General features: G+C 38.0%; 2 protein-coding genes across 3 annotated transcripts; one reads left to right on the top strand and one right to left on the bottom strand.

Moving 5' to 3' along the window:
- Positions 1-153: 153 nt before the first annotated feature.
- Positions 154-19,037, bottom strand: ca12 (carbonic anhydrase XII). Of its 2 annotated transcripts, none has more exons than XM_037542657.1 (9): positions 18,671-19,037; positions 16,940-16,960; positions 12,564-12,743; positions 9,200-9,342; positions 6,348-6,443; positions 5,840-5,903; positions 5,538-5,695; positions 2,387-2,513; positions 154-1,707 (listed from the first exon to the last, which is right to left on the bottom strand). In XM_037542657.1, exons 4-9 carry the CDS (start codon positions 9,317-9,319, stop codon positions 1,037-1,039), a joined length of 1,236 nt encoding a protein of 411 aa, XP_037398554.1. In that variant the 5' UTR covers positions 9,320-9,342; positions 12,564-12,743; positions 16,940-16,960; positions 18,671-19,037; the 3' UTR covers positions 154-1,036. The 2 variants fall into 2 exon arrangements, with proteins under 2 accessions (XP_037398554.1, XP_017563850.2); XM_017708361.2 differs by lacking the exon at positions 18,671-19,037 and adding an exon at positions 18,348-18,486.
- On the top strand, positions 18,598-24,689 carry si:dkeyp-73b11.8 (BPTI/Kunitz domain-containing protein). The gene is made up of 7 exons (XM_017708363.2): positions 18,598-18,737; positions 20,652-20,830; positions 22,568-22,759; positions 23,030-23,206; positions 23,300-23,347; positions 23,671-23,749; positions 23,876-24,689. Exons 2-7 carry the CDS (start codon positions 20,758-20,760, stop codon positions 23,970-23,972), a joined length of 666 nt encoding a protein of 221 aa, XP_017563852.1. The 5' UTR covers positions 18,598-18,737; positions 20,652-20,757; the 3' UTR covers positions 23,973-24,689.
- The last annotated feature ends 362 nt before the right edge of the window (positions 24,690-25,051 follow it).

Genomic DNA, 25,051 nt, shown 5'->3' on the forward strand with positions numbered 1-25,051 from the left:
TATTTTATATTTCCTAATACACTCCTTGTCTTATATTTTGGATTTTGCATTATATTTCACATCTGAAACCATTTTGTGAGAAACATGCAAAACTGGAGGAAATCCAATGTTTTTTTATGACACTATGTACAAGAAAAACATCAAGTGCAATAATTTTCATTGCATTAACATTTATGTAACACTCACAGTGGATTACATTATATTCACAAGAGATGCTCATGCACCTCACAAGTAAGAACATTGGCACAAACCTAAAAAGTATTCTAAAAAAAGCAACAATTTATTCCAGAGCTGTGATAAAAAGGCACCATTACTGCAGTTTTAGTGCTTTATATAATGCTTTTATTTTACAGTTCATGATCAAGACACTCCACATAAAAAACTCACAAATTCAGTCCACAAATGGTCCCTCTGGAGAGCTTTTTCTTTGGTCTAAACTCACACCCAAAAAAGCCACACACTGCTGGAAACATAGGAATGTTTAAATGCTTAAGCACCATTGTTTTTCATCTTTAGCTGCCATTTTCCATCCTGCATGGCTATAACTGCTTTACTATATAATTACTGTGACATAGAAGTAAACTTTTCCCAATAAAATGCCAGCAAAGGTCATAATCTTTGAGTTGTTGAATGTAATGTTTAAATACTTTGGCCTACATCTTCCCATGTGATTTGTGCTGATGTTTAGAACAGCTGCTGTTTGTCCAGACTATCTTTGGGTAGACTACTGGAATTGGGAGGTGAAATTTGTAAAGAAATCTATCCATTAGAAGAGGTGCTTGTTATATCCAGCATATTGTCCATAACATAATCACTGGCCCTGTCGCCATTCTAAGACAATAAATAAATGTCATGAATTATTATTATCTTATTATCTCTATCTAAATATGGCAAAAAGCAGAATTTATCTAACAACAGCAGCATAACACACTACTACTACAAATCCTGTTAATGTAAACAGAAATTTGCAAGAACTGAACTCAAGGTATTTGATGAGAACTAGAATAGGCTACAAAGGTTGTGTTTTTGTGGGGTTCTAATCTTCAAACTCTATGGGTTCACTTTTGTGGTTAGTGGGGATCATGTTGTAGGCATTCTTAAGGCCAGTAACTTGAAACTGTCCTGTCAGCTTGGTCAATGCTGGACCATGGTTCTGTGACATGGCTCTCTGTCTTTCCTTCTTGGTGGTTTTGGCCAGAGTCTTCTCCAGCTCATCTGCGTCTTCTGTAGGTCTGGTATGGAGAAGATATTTAATGGTCTGCATGTCCAAGTCAGATTTGCATTTTAAGTAGCTCCTCAGGTTTAGCTCTGGGAAGACTGCTTTTCTCAGAGTGTGGACCATCTCGCTATCTCTGTGATGTTTTCTCAGCTGAAAAGATACATTCTTTTCCAAGGATATAAAACACAGTTCATCTTCATTTACACCAAGTTTCCCCATATAGGGGCTTGTGTCAGGGTTTTTCCAGACTGAGGGATTGTTTTCTTGCATTCTGCTCCTCTGTTGTTTCTCAGTGACCTGGCTCCATTGCAGGTGGCTTTGATTGCTCTTCCACTTCTTAGGTGCCCAGGGCTTACGTTTGATCTTTGGCAAAAGTTGCTGGAGTCCTTCATCTGCCAGGTCTGCAAGGTCTCCATTCAGCAGCTGTTGGATGACCAGCTTCCTGTGCATGGGAGATGCCACTGAGAGAGGACCATGCAGTCCCCAGCCTGTATTGAACACAGGTTATAAAGTTCAATCACTGCATCACTGAGAGTGAAGGCTTACTTTGAGCCAATCCCCCCTGGTTCGGCAAGCAAAAGGGCTGAAAGTCAAAAGTCAGGCATTTTTTTTTAGCCTTTTGGTATATTCATGCAGCTCAGAAGAAAGAGTGGAACCAGAAAGAACCATAAGCAGCAGATGAAAGCAAGTTTTGTATGCAGATTATGTCTGAATTTATGTCTGAAAAAAAATCACACAGAATGAATCTGCTGTGTATTGATTTTATCACTGGTGATGACAGCAGCTTGAACCATTTTCTCATACTAAGTCTATGGCATTTAAAACAAACATCTGTGGTGGGCAACCACTGCCTAAAACCAGGGATTGAAAGGCAGATTTATCTCCATAGAAGCATCTAATTAAAAGCTCCAAACATTTGAAGGTACAGAGTTAAAACTGAAGCAAGTCATTAACAAAGATTAGAAGAAAGAGCACAGCTGGTTGGTTACAGAATATTCTGTAGGCAGCGAGGAAGCTAAAGTAATTTCAACAACCCATCAAGGGATGTAGCCAGGGGTGTAGCCAGCGCTACATCCCTTCATTAAACATTTAATCATACAGCCATTTAGTAGGTGAAAATGTACCACAAGCTTCCCCAACACAGCAAGCATTCCATGCAGTACTCACCCTCCTGGAAAGACACTAGCACCACTCTGTTGTCCATTAGCTGTGGTTTACGGTAGTTGCCAAGCATAGGCATTGGGGCAGACTCTTGAGCATGAGATGAGAACAGAGCAGTGGCTAGTGCCAGGTACTGTAAACAAACAGTAAGAACAGAAACATAACATTATACTAAGAGAGTTGCTATGGTTTCACTGCTTCTAGCCTTTGCCCCATACTAGTTAGCTCATTAGCAAGTGTCTAAATATGTCCATATTTCTATAAAGGGATTTTGTACTTACAGCTTTCCTTTTAAAGTACCTATCAAGAATGGCTAAAACTGACAGGCCAGTTTCTGATGCAGAAAAAACACAAAACCGCAGCACTAAAAAAACGTATGTGGATTTACTTCTCTCCAAGTCATTGAACAGTCTCTGTGAAGGTATTTGTCAATACTTGATGTCAAAATGACCTTGTTTAATTTGTTATTTCATGTCCCTGGTTATACTGATTATATCATATTATTATTTAAAATTCAAAGTTATCTGTTTCTCATACTTTTCCATCAAAGGGTGCTGTTTTCTTCCTGTTTCTAAAATCCCTTCTGATTTTTAATTGAATCACCATTGGGTGGGAAAAAATAATATTAACCAATGATATGATGCTTCAATCCCCCCTTCTCACCACCTATCATCAAGAGAAAACCTTCAGCTAGTTTACAGACTAATACTAATACTAATTTCACCCAGAAATTTATGACAATATGGAAGAAAATGCATTATGATTTCCGATTCATGTTCACTTGACCAAATGACCCATATCCTACAACCCCAATTCCAATGAAGTTGGGACATTGTGTAAAACATAAATAAAAACAGAATACGATGATTTGCAAATCCTTTTCAACCTACATTCAATTGAATATACTCCAAAGACAAGATATTTAATGTTCAGACAAATAAACTTTATTGTTTTCTGCAAATATTCACTCATTTTGAATTTGAGGCCTGCAACATGTTCCAAAGAAGTTGGGACAGGGGCAACAAAAGACATGGAAAATTGAGGAATGCTCAAAAAACACCTGTTTAGAACATTCCACAGGAGGTTAATTGGAAACAGGTATCATGATTGGGTATAAAGGGAGCATGCCTGAAAGGCTCAGTTGTTGTTGTTGTGAACAACTGTGTGAGCAAATAGTCCAACAGTTTCAGAATGTTTCTCAATGTGCAATTGCAAGGAATTTAGGGATTTCATCATCTACAGTCCATAATATCATCAAAAGATTCAGAGAATCTGGAGAAATCTCTGAAAATAAGCGACAAGGCAGAAAACCAACATTGAATGCCCGTGACCTTCGATCCCTCAGGCAGCACTGCATTAAAAACCGACATCATTCTATAACGAATATTGCCACATGGGCTCAGGAACACTTCAGAAAACCATTGTCAGTGAACACAGTTCGTCGCTCCATCTACAAGTGCAAGTTAAAACTGTCATGCAAAGAGAAAGCCATATATCAACAACACCCAGAAACCCCGCTGGCTTCTCTGGGCCCAAGCTCATCTGAGACGGACTGACGCAAAGTGGAAAAGTGTCCTGTGGTCTGACGAGTCCACATTTCAAATTGTTTTTGGAAATCATGGACGTTGCGTTGTGTCCTCCAGGCCAAAGAGGAAAAGAACTGTCCGGATTGTTATCAGCGCAAAGTTCAAAAGCCAGCATCTCTGATGGTATGAGGGGTGGGTAACTTGCACAACTGTGAAGGTACCATTAATGCTGAAAGGTACATACAGGTTTTGGAGCAACATATGCTGCCATCCAAGCAACGTCTTTTTCAGGGACATCCCTGCTTATTTCAGCAAGACAATGCCAAGCCACATTCTGCACGTGTTACAACAGTGTGGCTTCGTAGTAAAAGAGTACGGGTACTAGACTGGCCTGCCTGCAGTCCAGACCTGTCTCCCATTGAAAATATGTGGCGCATTATGAAGTGCAAAATATGACAACGGAGACCCCGGACTGTTGAGCAACTGAAGTTGTACATCAAGCAAGAATGGGAAAGAATTCCACCTACAAAGCTTCAACAATTAGGCAGGCATCAAATTCAAAATGAGTGAATATTTGCAAAAAACAATAAAGTTTCTCAAGTCCTCAGTCCTCAGTTCCCAAACACTTATTGAGTGTTTTTAAAAGGAAAGGTGATGTAACACAGTGGTAAACATGCCCTGTCCCAACTTCTTTGGAATGTGTTGCAGGCATCAAATTCAAAATGAGTAAATATTTACAAAAAACAATAAAGTTTATCCGTTTAAACATTAAATATCTTGTCTTTGTCGTGTATTCAGTTGAATATAGGCTGAAAAGGATTTGCAAATCATCGTATTCTGTTTTTATGTTTTACACAATGTCCCAACTTCATTGGAATTGGGGTTGTACATCACATGTGTCAGCTCATCAGCTAATTAGCAAGGCCTTCAGGAACTGCATTCTGCAGTAATAGATGAGAGTAAATGCTAATTTTCACAGCATTTTAGCCCAGAAGGTCACCAGATTGACATGCCTGTCCTACATCATTCTTGTAGGTTATATTTTCCCAGTGGTCTACTTAAAACGTTTGTGTGGTTGCTTGTACCAGAAACTGTCTTTCTGTACAGTCAGTAATTTTTAAATGGTCATTTTACCTACACCTTTTAGCCCCTAGAATTAAACAAGCTGTTTTTGATACTGAGCCTTTTAAACTGCTATAAGCCAAAGAGTTTTGTTCTTTGTGTCTGCCTTGTATTGTGCCTCATTCAAAAAGCTATCTGAGCTGAAACAATCTTTATAACTTCAGAGGGAATGTGTAGAGCTAAACTGCTGTAGGCTGAATAGGGTGATAAATGTAAATTTGATGGTTAGTGTGAAATCCCAAAAACAGTGAATTCAGGCTTCATTTCCTTGGGTTTCATTATGGAATGGAGAGTGAAAAATATGCATTTATTGTTTTTCAACCTAATCTCTATCTGCCAAATCTTTTTCACACCCAGGTAAAACTGCAACATGTTTCTGTGGTTTGTAAAATAAAAAAAACACACAGAAAAACCAGCTGACTCAAAACATACAGAAGCCAACTTCCCTTATTAGAGTCTCAATATAGCAGGTTTTCAGGGCTAATAATCTGGACAGTGCTGGAATGTACCTGTCTGAGTGAGATGGTGACAGGGTGCCTGAACACTGTCCACAGCACACTCGGGTAGCAGGGTGGCGTAGTAAGAGAGCCATCGTAGCGGTAATACTCATCCAAATGAGCAGGCAGCAGGTCTCGAATATTGAATGCTGGAACCTGTATTTTCTGGTCTATGTCATTATAGTAAGAAAAAGACATTTCAGCATGGATTACTGTACCTTCCAGTACAAAGTTAGGATACTTATGACTTTGGCACAGCAGTGTACTTAATAAACATTGATTACTGCAATGAAAATGAAAAAAGGCAACCTTACCTCTATACTTAATGCCATTAACATATTTCAGGAACTGTTCAAAAGCAGGATTGAACTCACCCACCTATGTTTCAAAGGAGCATTAAAATGTACTTACACATTTATAAAAACTTAATTATTCATTTTCTTTAAATGCTTGAGTGTTTTTTTCAGACATACCTCAGATAATCAATGACTTGGTATTTAAATTTAGCACAGATTTATCTGAAAAGATTTATCTGTATTGTATGACTGTATTTAATTTTTTTTATTTGCCACTTATCTGGAAAAAAAAAAGTTGAGGCTGAACAAGCTATGCACTGTGTTACTGCCATATCATAACCTTGTGAATCTAACTATTGCATTCATCTTTTTTGTACACCATTTGAAAGCAATAGTTGCATTTTGTGAACATTTCATGACAAACAAATCGTTTCAATAAACTCAAATATTATTTGTCCTCATATAATGTTACCATTTTGGAGTTCTGTTGCAATGGTGATGATTTAAGTGTTTAATTTCAGCTCACCTCAATTAAAACTCCTAGCACAGCAAGACCATCAGACTTGTCCAATGCCATGGTGATGTTGGGATACTTGCCAGAGTTAAAATGTACCACATGCATCTATGAAAGTCAAGGAAAAAGGGGAAAGACATCACCTGACATTTTCCTGACATTCTTCAATTACACTTTTAGAACACAGTGCATGTGCTCTTTTTATTTGTATCTCAACCTCATTGTTCTAGCATGTGACCATCAGCATGCTGATGTGTGGGTGAAAATTGATCTGAAAGTGGTAGTTTTTTTGCCACTAAGAGTGGAAAGCTTGTGAATGCTGCCACATGTACCATAATGAGCAGAAACCAACACAAACACTAGACTTGATCCCTGAAACGGCAAGCCCAAAAGACATGCTTCCAAAGATTGTGCATGGATTGTGTGAGGAAAGGCAGTTTCTTTGATGCAAACACATAACTATGTACTGGAAAAGGTATTTTTAGGCTGGGTGTAGGCCATGGGAAAAAGGGTGACAATGTCACTACTTCAGGGAAGTACTCATTTAAACATGAGTCTCCCTTTTCAAGGCAGAATGTCTTCAAAAAGTACTCTGACAAAATCTGTGGTCATGAAGTCCCATGAAGAGGGATAAAAAGAAAAAAAAAACCTCTGTTCTTAACGTATCTGCAGAGAAAGGCACATCAAACCACAGGATGCCCCAACTTCTCCCTGAGAGGAGAGGCACTGAGCCCATAAAAACACAATAAAAGATTACTGCTTGCTTTATGTAGTTGCACCCACCAGCAATCATTCTGCATTCAAGGCTTTTTTCCTCGGCTTAAAGGAAGGCCCTCTTCTCAATCCTGAGCCCATTTTCACATGCACATTGTTTAAAGAGGATGGTCATTATGGCTTTTTATCTCTGGCTGTTTGAACAGTAGGGCCTGATCCTGTGGTCTCTAGGTGTTTTCCCTTTTTAAAATACAGTGAGCATCTGGAAGTTTATTGATTATAAAGAAAATTCCTGTTTTGTACAAAAAACAAAAATTAATATCAATATATTAATTTCAATTTGTTTTGGATTTCAATTTGTTTGCAAAAAGCTGAAAAAGAACCCAAAATGAATGGAACTACTGATTATTCAAGGATAATTGAAAAAGCTTTATATCATCAAGAATGAACATATAATAAAATATCCAGAAAGGTGGCGACCAAATAGCAGATAAAATAGCCATTTAAAATAATTTTGTACAAGACTTTTTATAAATAATTACAACTTGTGTTTGCTATTTAATACAGGTTGGTCTGAGTTTTCCCATAACTGATGATCTCCTGGGATTTTTGTGCACTACAGCATTTAGATTCTACTCAGAATAATACAATAAAGAAAAAATATCCAGTGAGTGGCAGTCCTGCAGACAGAAACGCCTTGTTGATGGAAGAGGTCAACAGAGAATGGGCAGAGTGGTTTGATCTGACAGAAAGGCTAAAACAACTCAGATAACCATTCTGAACAATTGTGGTGAGCTGAAAAGCAGCACAGAAAGCACAACATGTCGAAATGTTGAGGAGGATGGGCTACAACAGCAGAAGACCATGTGAGGTTCCACTTCTGTCAGCCAAGAACAGAAAGCTGATGCTGCAGTGGCCACATGCTGACCAAAACTAGACAGCTGAAGACTGGAAACTCGTAGCCAGATCTATTGAATCTCGATTTCTGCTGTGGCACACAGATGGTAGGGTCAGAAGTTAGCACCAACAGTATGAATCCATGGACATAAACTGCCTTGTGTCAACAGTCCAGGCTGGTGGAGGTGGTGTAATGGTGTGAGGAATGTTTTCTTGGCACACTTTGGGCCTATTTAATTCCATTCAATCTTCAGCTAATGCCACAGTCTGTTTGAGCATTGTTGCTTACCATGTACATCTCTTCATGGCCACAATTTACCATCTACTTTTGACTGCTTCCAACAAGATGTCACACCATGTCACAAAGCAAAACTCATCTCTAACTGGTATAATGAACATGACAATGATTTCAGTGTTCTTCAGTAGCCTATCCAGTCACTGGATCTGAATCCAATAGAACACCTTTATGCCACAATATGTGGCAAAATGAGAGATATGAAGCATGAAAGTGCACCTATAATATCTGCAGGAATTACATGATATAATCATATCAACATGAATCAGAATTTCAAATGAATGTTTCCAACATCTTATGGAAGAGAGCAAAGGGAGGCCCTATTCAGAATTAGTATAGTGTTCCTAATAAAGTGCTCAGTGAGTGTACATCATGTTATTTATAGCTTAGTACTGATTATTAGGTATTCACATATGTCTATTCATATTAGTGACAAAGCTCAATACAATAAGGTAAACCAAAAGTATTAATGACCCTTGCCAGACCTCAGAGCTTAATTGTAAGGGGTATCTTCAATCAACAATAACACAGTATGTCACGTTGTACATCAAAAAAATTTGGTCTCAGAGATACAGACATGCAAGTGCCTGTTTTCTCAAACCTAAATTGTTCTGAGCCTAAAATCAGAATGTTATACACCCTGCTGGTAAAACATAAAGATGGGCAGTGTTGTAATCCAAGCCACAAGAACAGACACCAGAAGAGTGGTCAATTACAAAGTCTAAATAAACTCTTTTGCCCTTACCAATGGGAATATATGCCAAATGTATGCCAACTACTTGGAACTCAGCTGTTTCCTCTGCCAAACTTATCTGATCCTCCATGTGAGCTGATGCAATGGTGATTGTGTTGTTTTTTGCTAGAAGACTAACTCATTTAACCACTATGAGTGAAATTAAGTCATATAAAGGAGTTAAAATCTTATTTCACTTTGTTGTGTATTAGGGCAGTGTCTCACCTCAGCAGCAAACTGCTTGCCATTGACAGTGTGTTCAGAGCCAGCCAATACATTAGGTGAGCCCCAGTGGAAATGCAGTTGAGCTGCTGAATAGCGATGAGGCAGCCCGGAGAGGTACATGCGGGGTGACAAAGACAACTGCACTGCGAACACAAACCACACACAACAGCATGATGAAATTAAACCTTTTGCAATGAGATGGAATAATGGAAAAACAAGTTAACCTCTTTAATTAAGACTTTACGTACATTTATATTCATGGCATTTAGCAGACAATATAATCCAGAGCAATTTAAAGAAGTGGTTTGCTGTCTGCTCGAAAAAATGCATCCTTATTCTAGTGCAAACAGGCTAGAGTCTAAAGCTACCCACTCAATAAGACACCACCAGAGTCAGTGTAGATATAGAAATATATAGATACACAATAAACAGAGATCATGAGATGTTTCTTGCAGTAAGTGTTTGGTGATGAGACAAGCATTCAGTATGCATTTGAAGATTAAATTATTTGGACAGCCAGAAGAAGTTCATTCCAGCACCTTAGCTTCAGTACAGAGCAGAGTCTTGAGGCTTGTTTTCCACGAGTCTTGAGGGATGGTAAGGCAAGTTGAGCTGTACATGAGGCTCTAAGCGCTGAAGATATGGTGTAGGATTTAACTGTTATTATTCCCAGGGAGATACTGGTCCATTTTGGGGCTATAGGCATGCAGCTGAGTTAAAATCTAAGCAAGCAGCTACAGGAAACCAGTAGTGGGAATCTAGCACTGAACTGATGTGCATTAAGACAAGATCATTCTGAATCAGTTGGGCCAAATAGTACATCAAGAAACACCAGCCTGTACTCAATTGCAATAGTTTTGAGATGACAAGGGACTGGAGACAAATTTGGGGCTGAACCCACGTCTGTGCATGTGGCAGGTGCTTCTGTTTCACAGCCAATGTCACTTTCTTTCTGCTATTACCCCAACCACCCGAAATCCTATGTGTCTGCTTAAGCTTAGAGTGTGACTTTCTCAAAACACCATTGGCCACTAAAACCACAGGGGCTGCTCTGAGATCAGAGTCCGTGGCACACCCAGCTGTGCTGCTGCCAGGAAGATCAGTGGTGCACAGAGTGCTTTGTCAGCATCCCTCAGGCATTTACTTCTCATTGTCAGTGGCACATGCACAGGACTTCACCTGGCATATGCAACAGAAGCGCCTGCCACATACAGAGAGGAAGCAGTGCGGTGGCAAGACACAGTGTGCCGAACACCCACAGGCACATATTTATATTTGTATGTACACATATATACAACCCCAATTCCAATGAAGTTGGGATGTTGTCCAAAACATAAATTAAAACAGAATACAATGATTTGCAAATTATTTTCAATCTGTATTCAATTGAATACATTACAAAGACAAGATATTTAACGTTCAAACAGATAAACTTTATTGTTTTTTGCAAATATTCACTCATTTTGAATTTGATGCCTGCCTAATTGTTGAAGCTTTGTAGGTGGAATTCTTTCCCATTCTTGCTTGTTGTACAACTTCAGTTGCTCAACAGTCCGGCGCCTCTGTTGTCGTATAATGCGCCACACATTTTCAATGGGAGACAGGTCAGTACCCGCACTCTTTTACTACGAAGCCATGCTGTTGTAACACGTGCAGAATGTGGCTTGGCATTGTCTTGCTGAAATAAGCAGGGACGTCCCTCAAAAAGACGTTGCTTAGATGGCAGCATATGTTGCTCCAAAACCTGTATGTACCTTTCAGCATTAATGGTGCCTTCACAGATGTGCAACTTACCCATGCCATGGGCACTAACACACCCCCACACCATCAGAGATGCTGGCTTTTGAACTTTGCGCTGATAACAATTTCGACAGTCCTTTTCCTCTTTGGCCTGGAGGACACGACGTCCATGATTTCTAAAAACAATTTGAAATGTGGACTCGTCAGACCACAGGACACTCTTCCACTTTGCGTCAGTCCAACGTCGGCAGTGTTTCTGGGTGTTGTTGATATATGGCTTTTCCTTTGCATGGCAGAGTTTTAACTTGCACTTGTAGATGGAGCGACGAACTGTGTTCACTGACAATGGTTTTCTGAAGTGTTTCTAAGCACATGTGGTAATATCCGTTACAGAATGATGTTGGTTTTTGAAGCAGTGCCGTCTGAGGGATCCCTCAGCATTTGGCATTCAATGTTGGTTTTCTGCCTTGCCACTTACTTGCAGAGATTTCTCCAGATTCTCTGAAACTTTTGATGACATTATGGACTGTAGATGATGAAATCCCTAAATTCCTTGCAATTGCACATTGAGAAACGTTGTTCTTAAACTGCTGGACTCATTGCTCAGGCAGTTGTTCACAAAGTGGTGAACCTCACCCCATCCTCGGTTGTGAATGCCTGAGCCTTTCAGGCATGCTCCCTTTATACCCATCATGACAATCACTTGTTTCCAATTAACCTGTCCACCTGTGGAATGTTCCACACAGATGTTTTTTGAGCATTTCTCAACTTTCCCTGTCTTTTGTTGCCCCTGTCCCAACTTCTTTGGAACATGTTGCAGGCATCAAATTCAAAATGAGTGAATATTTGCAAAAAACAATAAAGTTTATCTGTTTGAACATTAAATGTCTTGTCTTTTTAGTGTATTCAGTTGAATATAGGTTGAAAAGGATTTGCAAATCATCATATTCTGTTTTTATTTATGTTTTACACAATGTCCCAACTTCATTGAATTTATATATATATATATATATATATATATATATATATATATATATATATATATTTGTGTGTGTGTGTGTCTGTGTGGAATTGCGTATTTTCTTTAAGATTATTATCCAGGTTAATACTATGTTATAAAATTGAATTATGACTGAAAATTCAACTGAAGCCCTTAAGAGAGGTGGCATGTGCTTTGTTGTTTAACAGATTACCTGCAGTGTGAGTCATGACCAAGAACACTCCATACTTTGCTTGCCCAAAATATGAGCTGCTCGTTGCTTTTGCGTACACGGACGGTTATCGTAATAAGCGGGTGATTACAGAAAATTGCTGTGGTCGACACGCAAAAAAGGCCGTACTGTAATTTTCTGCATGTTCAGCTAGAAATTAGCATTGAGAAGAAAGACCATTTTAGGCATTGTGGCTAATGCATGTGTCTCTATTAGTTTAACAACAGTTGATCCTTCAGCTTTTATGTAGACGAGAAGTCTGAGAAGTTCTGAGAAGTGAAGAAGTCCTAAGAGTACATTTAATGTTACAGTGAGGCAAAATAAAATATGACCTTGAACTGAACACATGGCGTTGTGAAATTGTATTCATACAAAAGGGACACAGGAAAATAAAAAAAAAGATTCAGTCTTACCTGAGTGCCCATTATTGCTTAAGGTGAGCTGTTCACTGCTGGACAGGTTGTAGTTCTGGAGCTGGACGGGGAGCAGGCCTGGATCATATCTCTGCAGCTCTCTCTGGAAGTTTATTGGGGATTGGAATGCACCTCCACAGTATGGGAAGTGCTTGGGCCAGTGGTTCTCTCCATGAGGTCCTAAAACCAAAGACAATAAATCACTACTCACCCTTTGTCATAATGTTTTATCTCTATCTATTCAAAGTCTAGATTAACCAATTTAGTCAACTACTCTGAGTATGTACTTTCTCTAAAATGCTGCCCTTTTGAACTTTGTCTTAGTTGAACTTTTCAAAGTTCTGCTTTATCCATAACTGCTTGTTGCATAAGGCTAAAGGCGCCTGTGTCATACAAATGTTTACAGAATGCCGCCCTGCAGAAGGAGTGCCCTCAGAACAATGCCAATCCCAAAAATTGCATATATTTTCTCATGCAGGCTTCACAGGCTGTCCACAGCAGTTCAACCAAACCAGCAAAAGTGTGTATCTGCAACAATATTGTGTACACAAGGATGATTCTGAACACAGATTAGACAAATATAGCCTCAACCTGCAAAGGTATCTTGCACAAATTCCAACTTTAGTCATCCTAATGAAAATATCTTAAGAAACAAATTCTATCAACATTAAATCTAAAGCAGCCAGTGTCAGTAAACAGTCTATAGTTAGACATGTTGCAGAGGGCGACTTGCTGGCTTGATCCTAATGAGAGGCTTGTATAATTCACTGTTTACCCAAAAAAGAGCCACGTAATGCAGGACAAACCACTTTGTCTGTCTAACAATAATGGTCATCTTATTGGCCTATACAGCTGCCTACCAGGAGAAATAATACCACACAACTTCAGAAGCTTTTCATAGAAAATATGTAATTTCAATGCATCACTTAATTGATGCAATGATGTTACTTATTTGTTATTAGAGCAAAATGATCTAAGGTGAAAATATGGTATTGTAACAATGACATGCCCATCATCATGACTTCCTCTATGCTGTAACACTGTGCTCAGTCAGTCAGGAAAACAGAATAACTGTGCAAGCTTAGCAGTGGTGGTATTGCCAAAATCCGTTTTTTACAAGCCTTCTTTCTTTCTTTGATTTTATTAAAAAAGTAGATTCAGTTCCATAAACAACCATTGTCATGGATGACAAGAAGGTTAGGTCATGCAAAGTCATGTAAAGGAGGAGAAGCAGGAGACCCTGAGGTACAAATCTGCAGAGCGTTAGACTATCTGTGAATTTACACTTTTTGAGGGAAGGTCATTCAGTTAGGCGCCAAGAAACTGTCACTATTAAAAGCAGCACATTATATTTGGTCAAAATTACTCCCTGTCCATTTTTTGCCATTTTAATTGAGGCCAGATTCAGCACTGTGACCACATCTACTACTCATGGCCTCTGACTGCTCTTTGGCATGGACAGCACTGCTCATGGTCAATGGTACCCTACGACATAGTCATGGTGTCATGAATTCTGTGATTCCTATCCATCAGCAAAATAGAAGGCAGCTCCTGGGACTAAATATGTAGTATGATGTCAACAACTTGAGAGACTGTAAGAATATATATATAACACTCTACAGCTATAACAAATAAGAAGTCTTATTAAAGCACAATTTGTTGCAGCTTAAAAGCTTACAGTCATTACATCAATATTAACAATGTTGTTGATATAGCAGTTTAATTAGCTCAGGTCTATAAAGCCACAAGCTACGTGCATGGTTTCTGTGGATTTGGTTTTTAAAAGTCTTTAGGCAGTGAAATTTCTATTCGCGCCAGCAGCATGCAAGAAATGAGGCTTTGACTCATCTGGAGTCAGCACAGAATGCCACAGAGGCCTTAGGGCCAGTGGTCAGAGAGGACCATTCAGCTTAGTTTAGTTTGATGAGAGAGGAAATGATCCCCCGAGTGTGTGTTAGAGGGGAGCTGTGCTGGGTCTCATATCAGTAGCAAGGCCCATCAGTGAACAGCTGTAGGAACTCACTCGCTATGTTATGACAGAACAATAGCAAAAGTCACATTGTGATGTCTTATATTTGTAATAAATACTGAAAATAATGTCAAAAATGTACCATGATAATTTTTTCCCAAATGGAGCTAATAGTCACTCTGATGGAAATTGCAATCTATCTTCCAATATTCTGAAAACACATTGGATAGAGGCTTTTTTGTTTATCTTGCACACTTTGATGCAATGGAAATGAGGAAAAATGTATGTTTTTTAAAAACCATGGGGGATGGTGATTCAAGCAGATGCCCCATAGGACACACAAAGTGAAATAGCAAGAAACATTTAAAAACACAAATAACTATATGTAATCATTCTTGATTCCTTCATATCCAGATAGCATAATAAGTCTTCAAAGCTTCAAAGCTTTTTCCTATATCACCAAAATACACCAATTTTTGCCATGTAAACATTGTGAAGACTGACAATACAATAACGATTAAGAAACAATATACTGCACAGCCCCACTCTATTACTTAGCATATTTATGAATGGTAGACTGGTAGATTCTTCTGTTGCCTTGGTCAGGTTGGTTTTAATGGACTGTTCCACTGACATCCTCACAAATGGGAGCAACTGTGAAAATTAGCTCAATTGAACATAAGTGAGTGAAATTTAAGCGAGTGAGTTTAAATTATAACAGGGCACAACAGTCATGCAGCACCAGATGATTTAAAGATATAATAATATAAAAGCAATTGCACATTGTTCTTTTTTAAATTTAGAAAACCAACTTAATGAGAAGGGGCAAGCAGTTAAGGGAGCAATAAATTTCTCAAAATAAAACAATTATAGCAACCCTTTTCACAGCTTATGTGGTTTCTGGAGTGTTATTTAAAATTGCCTCACCTCAAACAAGGCTAACTTTGGGAATAACTGCACCAATATCAACACAAATCATCATCCCTAGTGATGAAAAACAGACTATATTGAGCTTTGACGAAGATGAGAAAAGATCATTGCTGTCCACGAAAATAAAAAGTTTCTCCAGAATGGTAACTTTACAGGAGAGGGTGAAAACGGTTGCAACTGTTAATGAAAGTTAATGTAAAAAGATTTTATTCCAAGTAATGTTGGAGCATTTCTACTGGCTCACTGATCAAATTTTCACAATGTAATGGACCACTGCTGAGTTTAAATTATGCAGAAAACTAAAAATCTAAATAATCTGAGATTATTGGGACAGCAACGAAATGGCAAATGTTTCTTTACATCTCTTTCATTTGCACAGTTCCCACTGATACATGTGCCTGGTGAGCATTATAATTCTGTTTGGGACATGTGTTCTTAAAGGAACTAAAATGTAAAAATGAATTTCACAAATGCCATTAGATCTTTATATATACTGCAACTATAAATGAACATGATAACTAACAATTACAATGTATCACCAGCTGTTATAAGGGCAAAAGGTCTTTGCTGTCCTGGCTTTAAAGGTCTTTGCTGTGCTGGCTTAATTTGTTAAAACGATGTCTTAGCAAAATCCAGAGGCTGTGTGTAGCATAGGAAGTGTTGTTGGCACAGCATGTGTAAAGGGATCATGCTTGGGGCAGGGTCAGAAATTAGATGATATAGAGGGTGATAATAGAGCTCATGTCTTAGGGGACCAGTGGGTCAGAGGAAGGTCAGATCATGCAGCATGAGAGCTACTTGTTCTTTGATACTGCCAAATTAGCGTTACCAAAATAGTGTCCGCTCTGGCATGACATATTGGCAAGGCTAGAGATAACACTAAAACAGCCTTTCCAATAATAGGCCTGGTGCAGAGGGGCAGTGACCAGACTGATTCTATTTTACTAAATTGACAGGCATTTGACCAGGAAACTGCCTAAGTGACAGAGTGAGTAAGCATGCCAGTTTTATGGAAACCTACTTATTAGTATCATGTGCAATAACTTCATTTTTATTCATTTGCACCGTGACAACTTAGTTCCGATAAAACAATTTCACATTTTCAGTAAAAGATGCTCAGTGTGAGTCATATTTATTTAAATATTTATCTAAAGTCTTTGGGTCAACTGAGGCCAGAAACAAAAGAGAGAATTTACTAGATGTTTTCTTACCCTTTGACCCTATATTCTGCCTCTATCCTTTACCACTGACCAAGTGACCTTTTGCACTAAACAGAGAAAAACTATATTTGCCCTATATGGGACAAAGCAAACACTGTCATCTCTTATAAATAAACTCAAATGTAGTACAGTACAAACATTAGAGGGAGGAATCACAGTCAAAAGAAAGCAGGTTTGTTGTTCCACGTACCAGTAATTAGCAGAATTATCAAATACACTACATGGAAAGGTGCCATGCTCCGCAACAACAGACTTACCATTATATGTCCACTTTCCACCTGAAACAGAGACAAGGCAATTAAACACATTTAATAAAACTTTGGACTTTAAAGCTGCCTTATATGAAACTTTGCTCTTAAGAAGTAGGGTTCACACTGTTCTTGAGACACCTCTTTCTGCTCTAATTGGGTGATGCATGCAGAGTCCTAAATCAGACGAAATAATGCATTCCAGCACCACAGCACTGCTCCTCTGGTCAGTGCCAACCTATTTCAGTCTGCTTTCAAACTGTGTCTCTGACACCCAGTCTTTCCCCACAGAGAGATTACTGGGTGTCTGGGGAGAATTCTTAATCTGGGTCCTGAGATGCAATCTGCTTTATTCAGTTCTCGACCGAAAAACTGGAACTGGTAATACTTTAGAATAATATTTTGATTAAAATGCAAAGCAATCTGTCTCAAATACCCCAATAAACCTGTGGAAGAAAAAATATGTTTTGACAGACACTAGACACACTACACTGTCTCCTGGACAACAATGATCAACATTCATGAAATAAGAGAAGCAATTTTAAAAAATGCAGAGCTGAACAATTTTCTTAATTGCAAAAGGAAACAATTATATTTCTAATATGAGCTCCCTGAGCAAAAGTCCTAAAAATGGGAAGTGATAAAAACCCTTCTCGGCAATTTAACCCACACAGCTTTTCCTTAAACCTCTCCCACTCTGTGTCCTGACTGTTTAGTCTGCAGCTGCTGTAACTTCTCTCACTTGACTCGGGAAGAACCTCAGACGTGATATTAGGCATAAAAAAGTAAGCCAGCACGTGAACTTTAACTGAGCAGGACAGGAGGATTTCATGTAGCTTTCACCGTTTCTACCAATTTCTGGACTGCACAGCAAAAATAAAATATCCATGCACCCTATAAGCAGCCTTCTAATAGGAGTTTGGAACCATGTCCATTCCCATTATGTTTTATTTAGCAATTGTTTAATAGGACTGCTTTCAAATCTTTTACATATTGGTCAGTCTATCCTGCAGCATACAGTCTCTGCATCTTTGCAACCAAAAGTCTAAATCTGATGCTCACTCTCACACACCTATGTCCCTATGGGTACTGATTTTGCACTCATTCTGTGAAAGCCTAACTTTCCAAGACCTGAATGTGAGATTATTTCTTTTCCAAAATTTGGAATTTGATTTGATTTGATTTGGTAGATCAGCCCTGTACAATCTAAGTTTAGTTCAACTCAGCTTAACACAAATACAGGCAAAACTACCCTATGCCAGTCTACAGGTTATGAAAGTAGCACATGACACAGTTTAGGTCATTTAAACCAGCACAAATCTGTGTAATAGTTATCAATACTCATTAATAATGTTTAAAAACTGAGCAAAAACTGAAACCCCAGGCTTTGTAAAAGATACTAAAGAAACAATCTTACCACTAGAAGACACTGGGAAGGCTATTAGAAATATTATTAAGTGAGTGAAGGGCATCTTGGCCAGAATCCTCTTCCCTTATCTCGCGTAAAGTGCCTCAGAAGAGAAATCACAACAGTGTAATCGGAGCTGCCTTTTATACTAAGCATGGCACGCTCATTCTGTCCAGCCATGACGTCACAGCAATGACGGAACATCTCCTCAGAGCCTGAGCTGAGCCGGGTTTGAAGCCGTGACTTCATACAAAGCTAACTAGCCACAACACAGACAAAAACACTGAGGCAAACCGACCGTTATATCCAGAAAGAGTACGGAGAAGTCTTACCTCAGAGCGGAGTCACACTTTTCCACCTCAGGAGACGTCAGTCCATCAGAGAAGGAGCAGGGAAAAGGAAAGTTGGAGCTGGGTTACTGGTAGTTACTGATGCGCTGCAGAACCTCCGTTAAAGCAGAGAGGAGAGACGAAGGGCTGTTTTCTTTGCTCACTGTTCAGTGGAGATGAGCGTTTGTGCTGGGCTAGGCTACTCTGTGTTGCTATTTTACTGGCTTTCGCAGGTTCAGCCATAGACTACATCTCTACAGAAAACTGATGAGAGCTTCCAAATGATGTTAAATGCAATGCTGAGCTTTGTTTAGTACACATTCAGCCGGCAGAAGGAGAGCGATGTGTAGTGATGTGCTGGCCACTTAACATGTAGTCCAATTTGCACTGGACGTACGCGACTATGAATGAGAGCGTGAGATATGATCTGTTATCATCCTGCAGTGAGTGCTATGTTGGTGTTAGGAGAAAAAAACACATTAATACGTTAATAAGAACAAATTCGGTCACTCGGCAGGTGGGCTGGTACTGTTTGGTGGAGCAGAAGGCACAACAGCTGAAACTTTACCCCTTACGACACATTTAAAGGTCAAGCTTTGACTGGTCTGCCAATTACTTTGACTCATGAATCAGTTTCCCGGGAGACTTGTAAGAAGGTTCTCTTAAGGTGGCATATGATCTGTCCACTGGACTGCTGTTTGGATGGTTGCTGTATCAAAGGAGTAATTCTTTAGTTCCTCACTCATCGCATAGCTGTGGTGAGAAGGAATAATATTTAAAACTGACACTGGTTTTGATCATCAATAGAATTCATTGTCCTGTATATTAAAGATGACTTCCACCGATTTTTCAACATCTCAGCATAATTAAGTGGTTGTGATGTAAACAAAGTAATTCAGACTGGTTTGGTGTGGAATGCTCAGCTCTAGAGAAACTTACTGATGAATAATTGTTTACAGTGGTGGTGATAGGAACCAGATGTCTGAAGAGTTTAATGCTTCTAATTTCCTTTACGGAAGGTTTTTTATATGAAATGGTTTCACTGCCTTTTGCCTGATACTTTTGACTGTTTTGCAATGAGCCTTTGGCATAAAATGTACCTTTAAATCCATTCATGGTGGAGAAGCACATGCAGGATGTTACCCAAAAAACCCAATTAATTAAGTGAAAGGAAACTTTTTCTTTTTAGGATTTAACACTATTTCACCACTGTCAGCAACGCATGTAAATACTCAGAAGACACATGTAGGTTCACTGGTCATTTTGGATAGTAAATAAAATGACTATAATTGTTGTGTAGACATCGCTTTAATACCATTATAAAGAAATCTCAGTCGATGTGTTTCTCTACAATGCACCATTTCAAAACAAACCATTTTGAATGACTATTTACATCTCAGCAACTGAATTATGCAGAATTTCTGATTGAAATGCATTTTTAATTTGCAACATTGATTCACAGAAGCATTATACACCAAAAAGTAAAGTTAAAACAAAAAAAAAACAAGTTAAAATCGTAACACTATCACTGTCAACTATCAACACAATTTTGAGAAAAGATGAAGGTTTAAAGCTGAGCTTTTTGGAGGAGGACAGTGCAAAGCAGAGGTCAATAGATTACAGATTAAAGAGTTTCATAGTTTATGGGCCAAGAAACTAGCAAATGAGCTTAGTATGGTTCATGAGACCATGGCAGACTACTGTGCTTGAAAACGAGGGCTTGACCCCTGCTGTCACTGGCCTTGTCAATATTCAGTATGGCAAGTGGTGAGTGTAGGAACAGGGTGGGGTGGGACAAACCATTCAAGCAGAATCATGTATTACATGATAAAAGATGTCAGTGTATTAACAAGAATAGGCCTAACTATGGCTGGAGGTATAATTCTCTGAACTGTCCAATCAGACATAACTGTTAAATTAATACATTCAGAGGCAGAGGATTTGCTATAGCTGAATTAATCTTTCTTCCCCTCGTTACTTTCAGACTGTGTACTTATCAAGAAAGGTACAAAGTTCACAACGTCCTCCTCTCTTTCACTGTAATTTATGAACCCTCATTCACTTCAGCTATCACCACAGATCACACCACCATGAGGGATCTTAGCATATTTTTGATCTTTTTTGCTGTATTCTACTCTACCAATGGACAGACTACAGTACAGTGTAAGTTTGGGACTCTTTTCTTTAACACCTTTTTTGTTACTTAATTTTAAATAGAATCATTTATATTTTGTACCAATACTTTTACACATTGTGCCCTGAATGTGTAGTGTCATTTGCATGCTCTAAAAAAAGGACTGAGATGTTTTTATTCAGAGGTAATTAGAAAATTTGAGGATGAGTGACTGAAAATGTGATAAACTTGAATATATGAATACTTGTATTCTTAGGATTTTTAACTGTAAAAGAACATTATAAGACTGTAACTTGGTTGTGCAGTGTTCAATGTGAGAAACCAAATAAGAATTTATCCCACCTGATTCAGTGAAATGGGCTTTGCCTTTAAATGTCTTTTGAAGGAATAAAGGAGAGGAAAAAATAGCCATTTTAAATTTTAATTGTGATCAATTTCAAAGGATTACGAGATCAAAACAGATGAAGTGAGCAAACTGACTTCTAACATTAACATTTTAAGATAACATATATACTGAAACTACACAGCAGTGAGAACAAAGGTTGTTGTATGAACAATTTACGACGTCGCATTCCCGCCCAAAATGTGGCCTTCTTTACTGTGATTGAGCTAAAGGAGAGGTTGAAAACAGTGTTTTCCACATCCAGTCCTGGAAATCCATCTGCAGAGTTTTGCAGTTTGCAAATACACATCATTAGCTAATGATCAGGTGCATGAGCTGCATCAGGTGTGTCACCACAGGGAAAACACAAAACTGTGCAGTGCAACAGGTGAACTACAGGACTTTAGCAAGTTCAAGCTCAAAAGCTCAAAACTGATACAGACTATACGTTATCACATTAGATATAGGAGAGGAAAAGCAATTGTGGTTTAAATTGCTGTATTGTGTTAATGTTATAAAGAGCACTTTTGCATACTATTGTCTGTCTAATGTTAAGTTCCAACTAAAATCACTAGTCTTGAAGTAATTAGCAGCTGATTTTCACAAACACTTAAATGGATAAATATGTATGTGTAAAGTACATTAAAGTATAGGGGCATTTTCCTGGACACATGCCAAATCAGTACACTGTCAATTAGGGTTCACAATTAAAATTTTTGTTCTAAAATTATAATTTTTGTCTAAACTTCTCCTAAAAATATGATTAGACATAATAGCCACTCTATATAGTATACAGCCCAATAATATCCACAAATGCACTGAAAAACATTTATTCACTGAAAAAAAATGCTAATGTGGGAAATACAGGTTTAATCAAAGCTTAATCTAAAACATCAAACTAGATGGTGTATAAATACATACTCCTTTTTATTAAGTCAAGAACTATAACACAACCTTTGTGAAGGTTATCATATGTAGAACCAGAGTCGAGTTTCATGTTGCCTAGTGAATTTACAGCCATAATAAAAACTAGGTGTGGGCTGTCTCCAAACTGGTTAAACATTACTCTTTCGAGACAGTATTACACTCCTCTTTGATGTTTTCCTTCACCTCAGTTTGAGGAAAAGGACTATATTTGAGATATTGTGGAAATGTTTCCACCTTACTTATTTTATTTTGGTTTTATTGAGGTTCAGCGATGCCACTGCTTTATCATTTGTTTCTGGTTTAAGCCAAAAGAGAGATATAGAGTAAACGTTACCACAGAGGACAGATATACAAAAAGGATCTGTTTATTTACATATATTTTTGTGAGAATGATTTTATTAATTATAAACTTGAAATCCAAAAACTAAAGTTCCGCAATCTCTCTCTCCAACTGTAGCCCTCTGCAACCTGCCCATGGATGAGGGAACAGGCTCAGATGTACGCATCTACTTGTACTACAACAAGGATACAGACAACTGCCAACCATTCCGCTACTCAGGAGAGGGTGGAAATGCAAACAGATTCATTGCTGAGGTGCAGTGCATGAGAAACTGTTCGGCCAGAGCCAACTCTCTCTACCCTCTGGACAGTGAGTTTTCTTTAGCTCTATATCCAACAAAATGTATTATAGCAATCTGGTGGACATTTTCATTTCTTTACTATTGCTGCTGAGCCATTGAGTGCTGAGACACTGTTATGAAATGAATAAAGATATTAATGAATTTGTCCAGGGTGATTCCCTTTAGGATCTGGTACAAGCAAAATCTGCCACCTACTGGTAAAAACATATTGCAGCATAAGAGTTCTACTTAAAGCTATAAATTATTTTCCAAGTGCAATTTTAATCCTCTTTTTCCAGGATCAAAGGCTTGCCACTTGCCGAGAGCTTCAGGGGAATGTTTGGGCTATTATTTACGCTATTACTATGATCCTGCTCATGGGAAATGCAAGACATTCTTCTGGACTGGCTGTGTGGGCAACGGAAACCGTTTCTTTACTATTCAAAGCTGCAATAACACATGTTCTGGAATAATAGGTGAGTGTGAAATAGACTGATCTTAACCTATTATAATGTACTTAGATGACAAAGTTATACCTAAATACATTTGTATATGTCTGATTTAAATAGATGAAGCTGAAGGAAAAGAAGAGGAAGTGGAGTCAGACTCACCAGTCGGTGGGTAACTTTTCTTTGTAGATTCTCTGATGTGACTGTTTATTCACAATCTTTGTCTTTTGCTATCTGAGCCCCTCCAATGAAAAACCATATATTAACTATTCTACACTTTTTTGAATTATAAGTTATTTCGTTTTATTTAATTTACTAATTTAATTTACTTTTATTTTACATTTTACATGAAAAAGCCAAAGTATGCTTTATGTATATTTTAATGGGCCTACAGGACATCAACCAATGTCATACCATGCTCATATGATTTTTCAAATATTTTTCATTGCAAGGGCTCGTGTGTCATTTACTGGTATCTTTGCTCACTACAGGCATCATTCTGGGAGTTGTTTTAGGTATTATAGGAGCCATCATCCTCATCGTTGTGATTGTTCTGATGCTGAAGAATAAGTAAGTGTCATTACAACACCAGCACCACGTGAATTATGTTGTCTTTACCAAATTTTGTTTTTTCTTTTTTAATTTTCATTTCATTCTCATGGCAAAATTAACAATGTCTGTTGATGGTCTTTATAGGTCTACCCCTCAAAACAGCAAAGCAAAGGCCAAAAAAGATAAGGGCTCTTCTGGACCAGACACACCTCTTCAGAATGATAAAATTGAAATGGCATAAGGGAACACAATGCAGTTTGAAATACCCAACATCAGCATTAACACCGGAAATCCCCACCACATCTTAGACAGTGTGCTGAGGCATATCAATATTTTGAGTAGTCTCAGCAGTGGACACAGTGAATGTATTTGTATTGTTAAAAGACCTTTGAGATGTGCTGAAGAGATGAAAGCTGATGAAGATGAAGAGAGTAAAGTTATTTTGTTGTTGACATCACTCTTCTCATTGAATTTTTTTTAGAGGTCATACTGTTCAGTTTTAGCAACTTATACCATCACCATTCTATAGGCATTCTTAAATAAAACATGTCATTTCAGTTTCACTTTATAAAGCCATCATCCACTTCCCCCACAGCCACCTTCACTCTGAAAAATCCATGTTGTGGGGAGAGAATGTTTTATTTTTACAGCATTATTTTTTCTCATTCCAGTTAAAGCTTTCTTGTAATCTGTAGTTTCCGTATTTAATTACAGTTCTGCTGTAGACTACTCACTCAATAATAATTTCTAATTATTAATAATTGGCAGCAATATTATTTTTAATAATTTATTAAATAATTTAATAATTATTTTTAATGGAAACAAATAGGGAGAGTGAGTGACTCAAGTTTACCGTGCAGTAAATGGAATTTACAAGACTTGGACGTTTGATTTTTTTTTTTTTAAACAATCTTTTGTAAAACACAGAAGAATATGATATGATTGCAGTAATGACTAAGTGATAAATAAAGACAATAAATAAGATCAAATTGTACTGCCATAACTTGTTCAACCCTACAAAATCATTATTCCTTGAGCCAATTAAAGTAATAAGACATATTTGACTGATTTTGCATGTTTAAATCTTAATCAAGCTATTGACAAATGTTTATACTGTGTATAAAAGGCATCACTGAAGTTTGATTTAAATATCATACCATTCAAAGAAATCTCAGGTTTCAAAAACATCTAACAATAAGCCTGAAGTTTCCTTAATCCCCGGCTTTTTTTTTCGAATTTTCCGTTCCACCTTAAACTGTGTAGGGGTAACACGTTCTTGTATCCGTACCCGAGCGAATCTGCACCGTTTACTCTGCTACA

Source organism: Pygocentrus nattereri, chromosome 11, assembly GCF_015220715.1.
Source record: "Pygocentrus nattereri isolate fPygNat1 chromosome 11, fPygNat1.pri, whole genome shotgun sequence".
Taxonomy (NCBI): Eukaryota; Metazoa; Chordata; class Actinopteri; order Characiformes; family Serrasalmidae; genus Pygocentrus; species Pygocentrus nattereri.

Excerpts from the sequence above, each read along its gene's own strand:
- ca12 (XM_017708361.2), bottom strand. The coding sequence starts at position 18,402 with ATGCCCTTCACTCACTTAATAATATTTCTAATAGCCTTCCCAGTGTCT. Across the intron at positions 16,961-18,347 it reads CTTCCCAGTGTCTTCTAGTG|GTGGAAAGTGGACATATAAT; the intron begins GTAAGATTGTTT and ends TCTCTGTTTCAG. Across the intron at positions 2,514-5,537 it reads TCACCATCTCACTCAGACAG|TACCTGGCACTAGCCACTGC; the intron begins GTACATTCCAGC and ends GTTTGTTTACAG.
- si:dkeyp-73b11.8 (XM_017708363.2), top strand. The coding sequence starts at position 20,758 with ATGAGGGATCTTAGCATATTTTTGATCTTTTTTGCTGTATTCTACTCT. Across the intron at positions 22,760-23,029 it reads CTCTCTCTACCCTCTGGACA|GATCAAAGGCTTGCCACTTG; the intron begins GTGAGTTTTCTT and ends CTCTTTTTCCAG. Across the intron at positions 23,348-23,670 it reads GGAGTCAGACTCACCAGTCG|GCATCATTCTGGGAGTTGTT; the intron begins GTGGGTAACTTT and ends TGCTCACTACAG.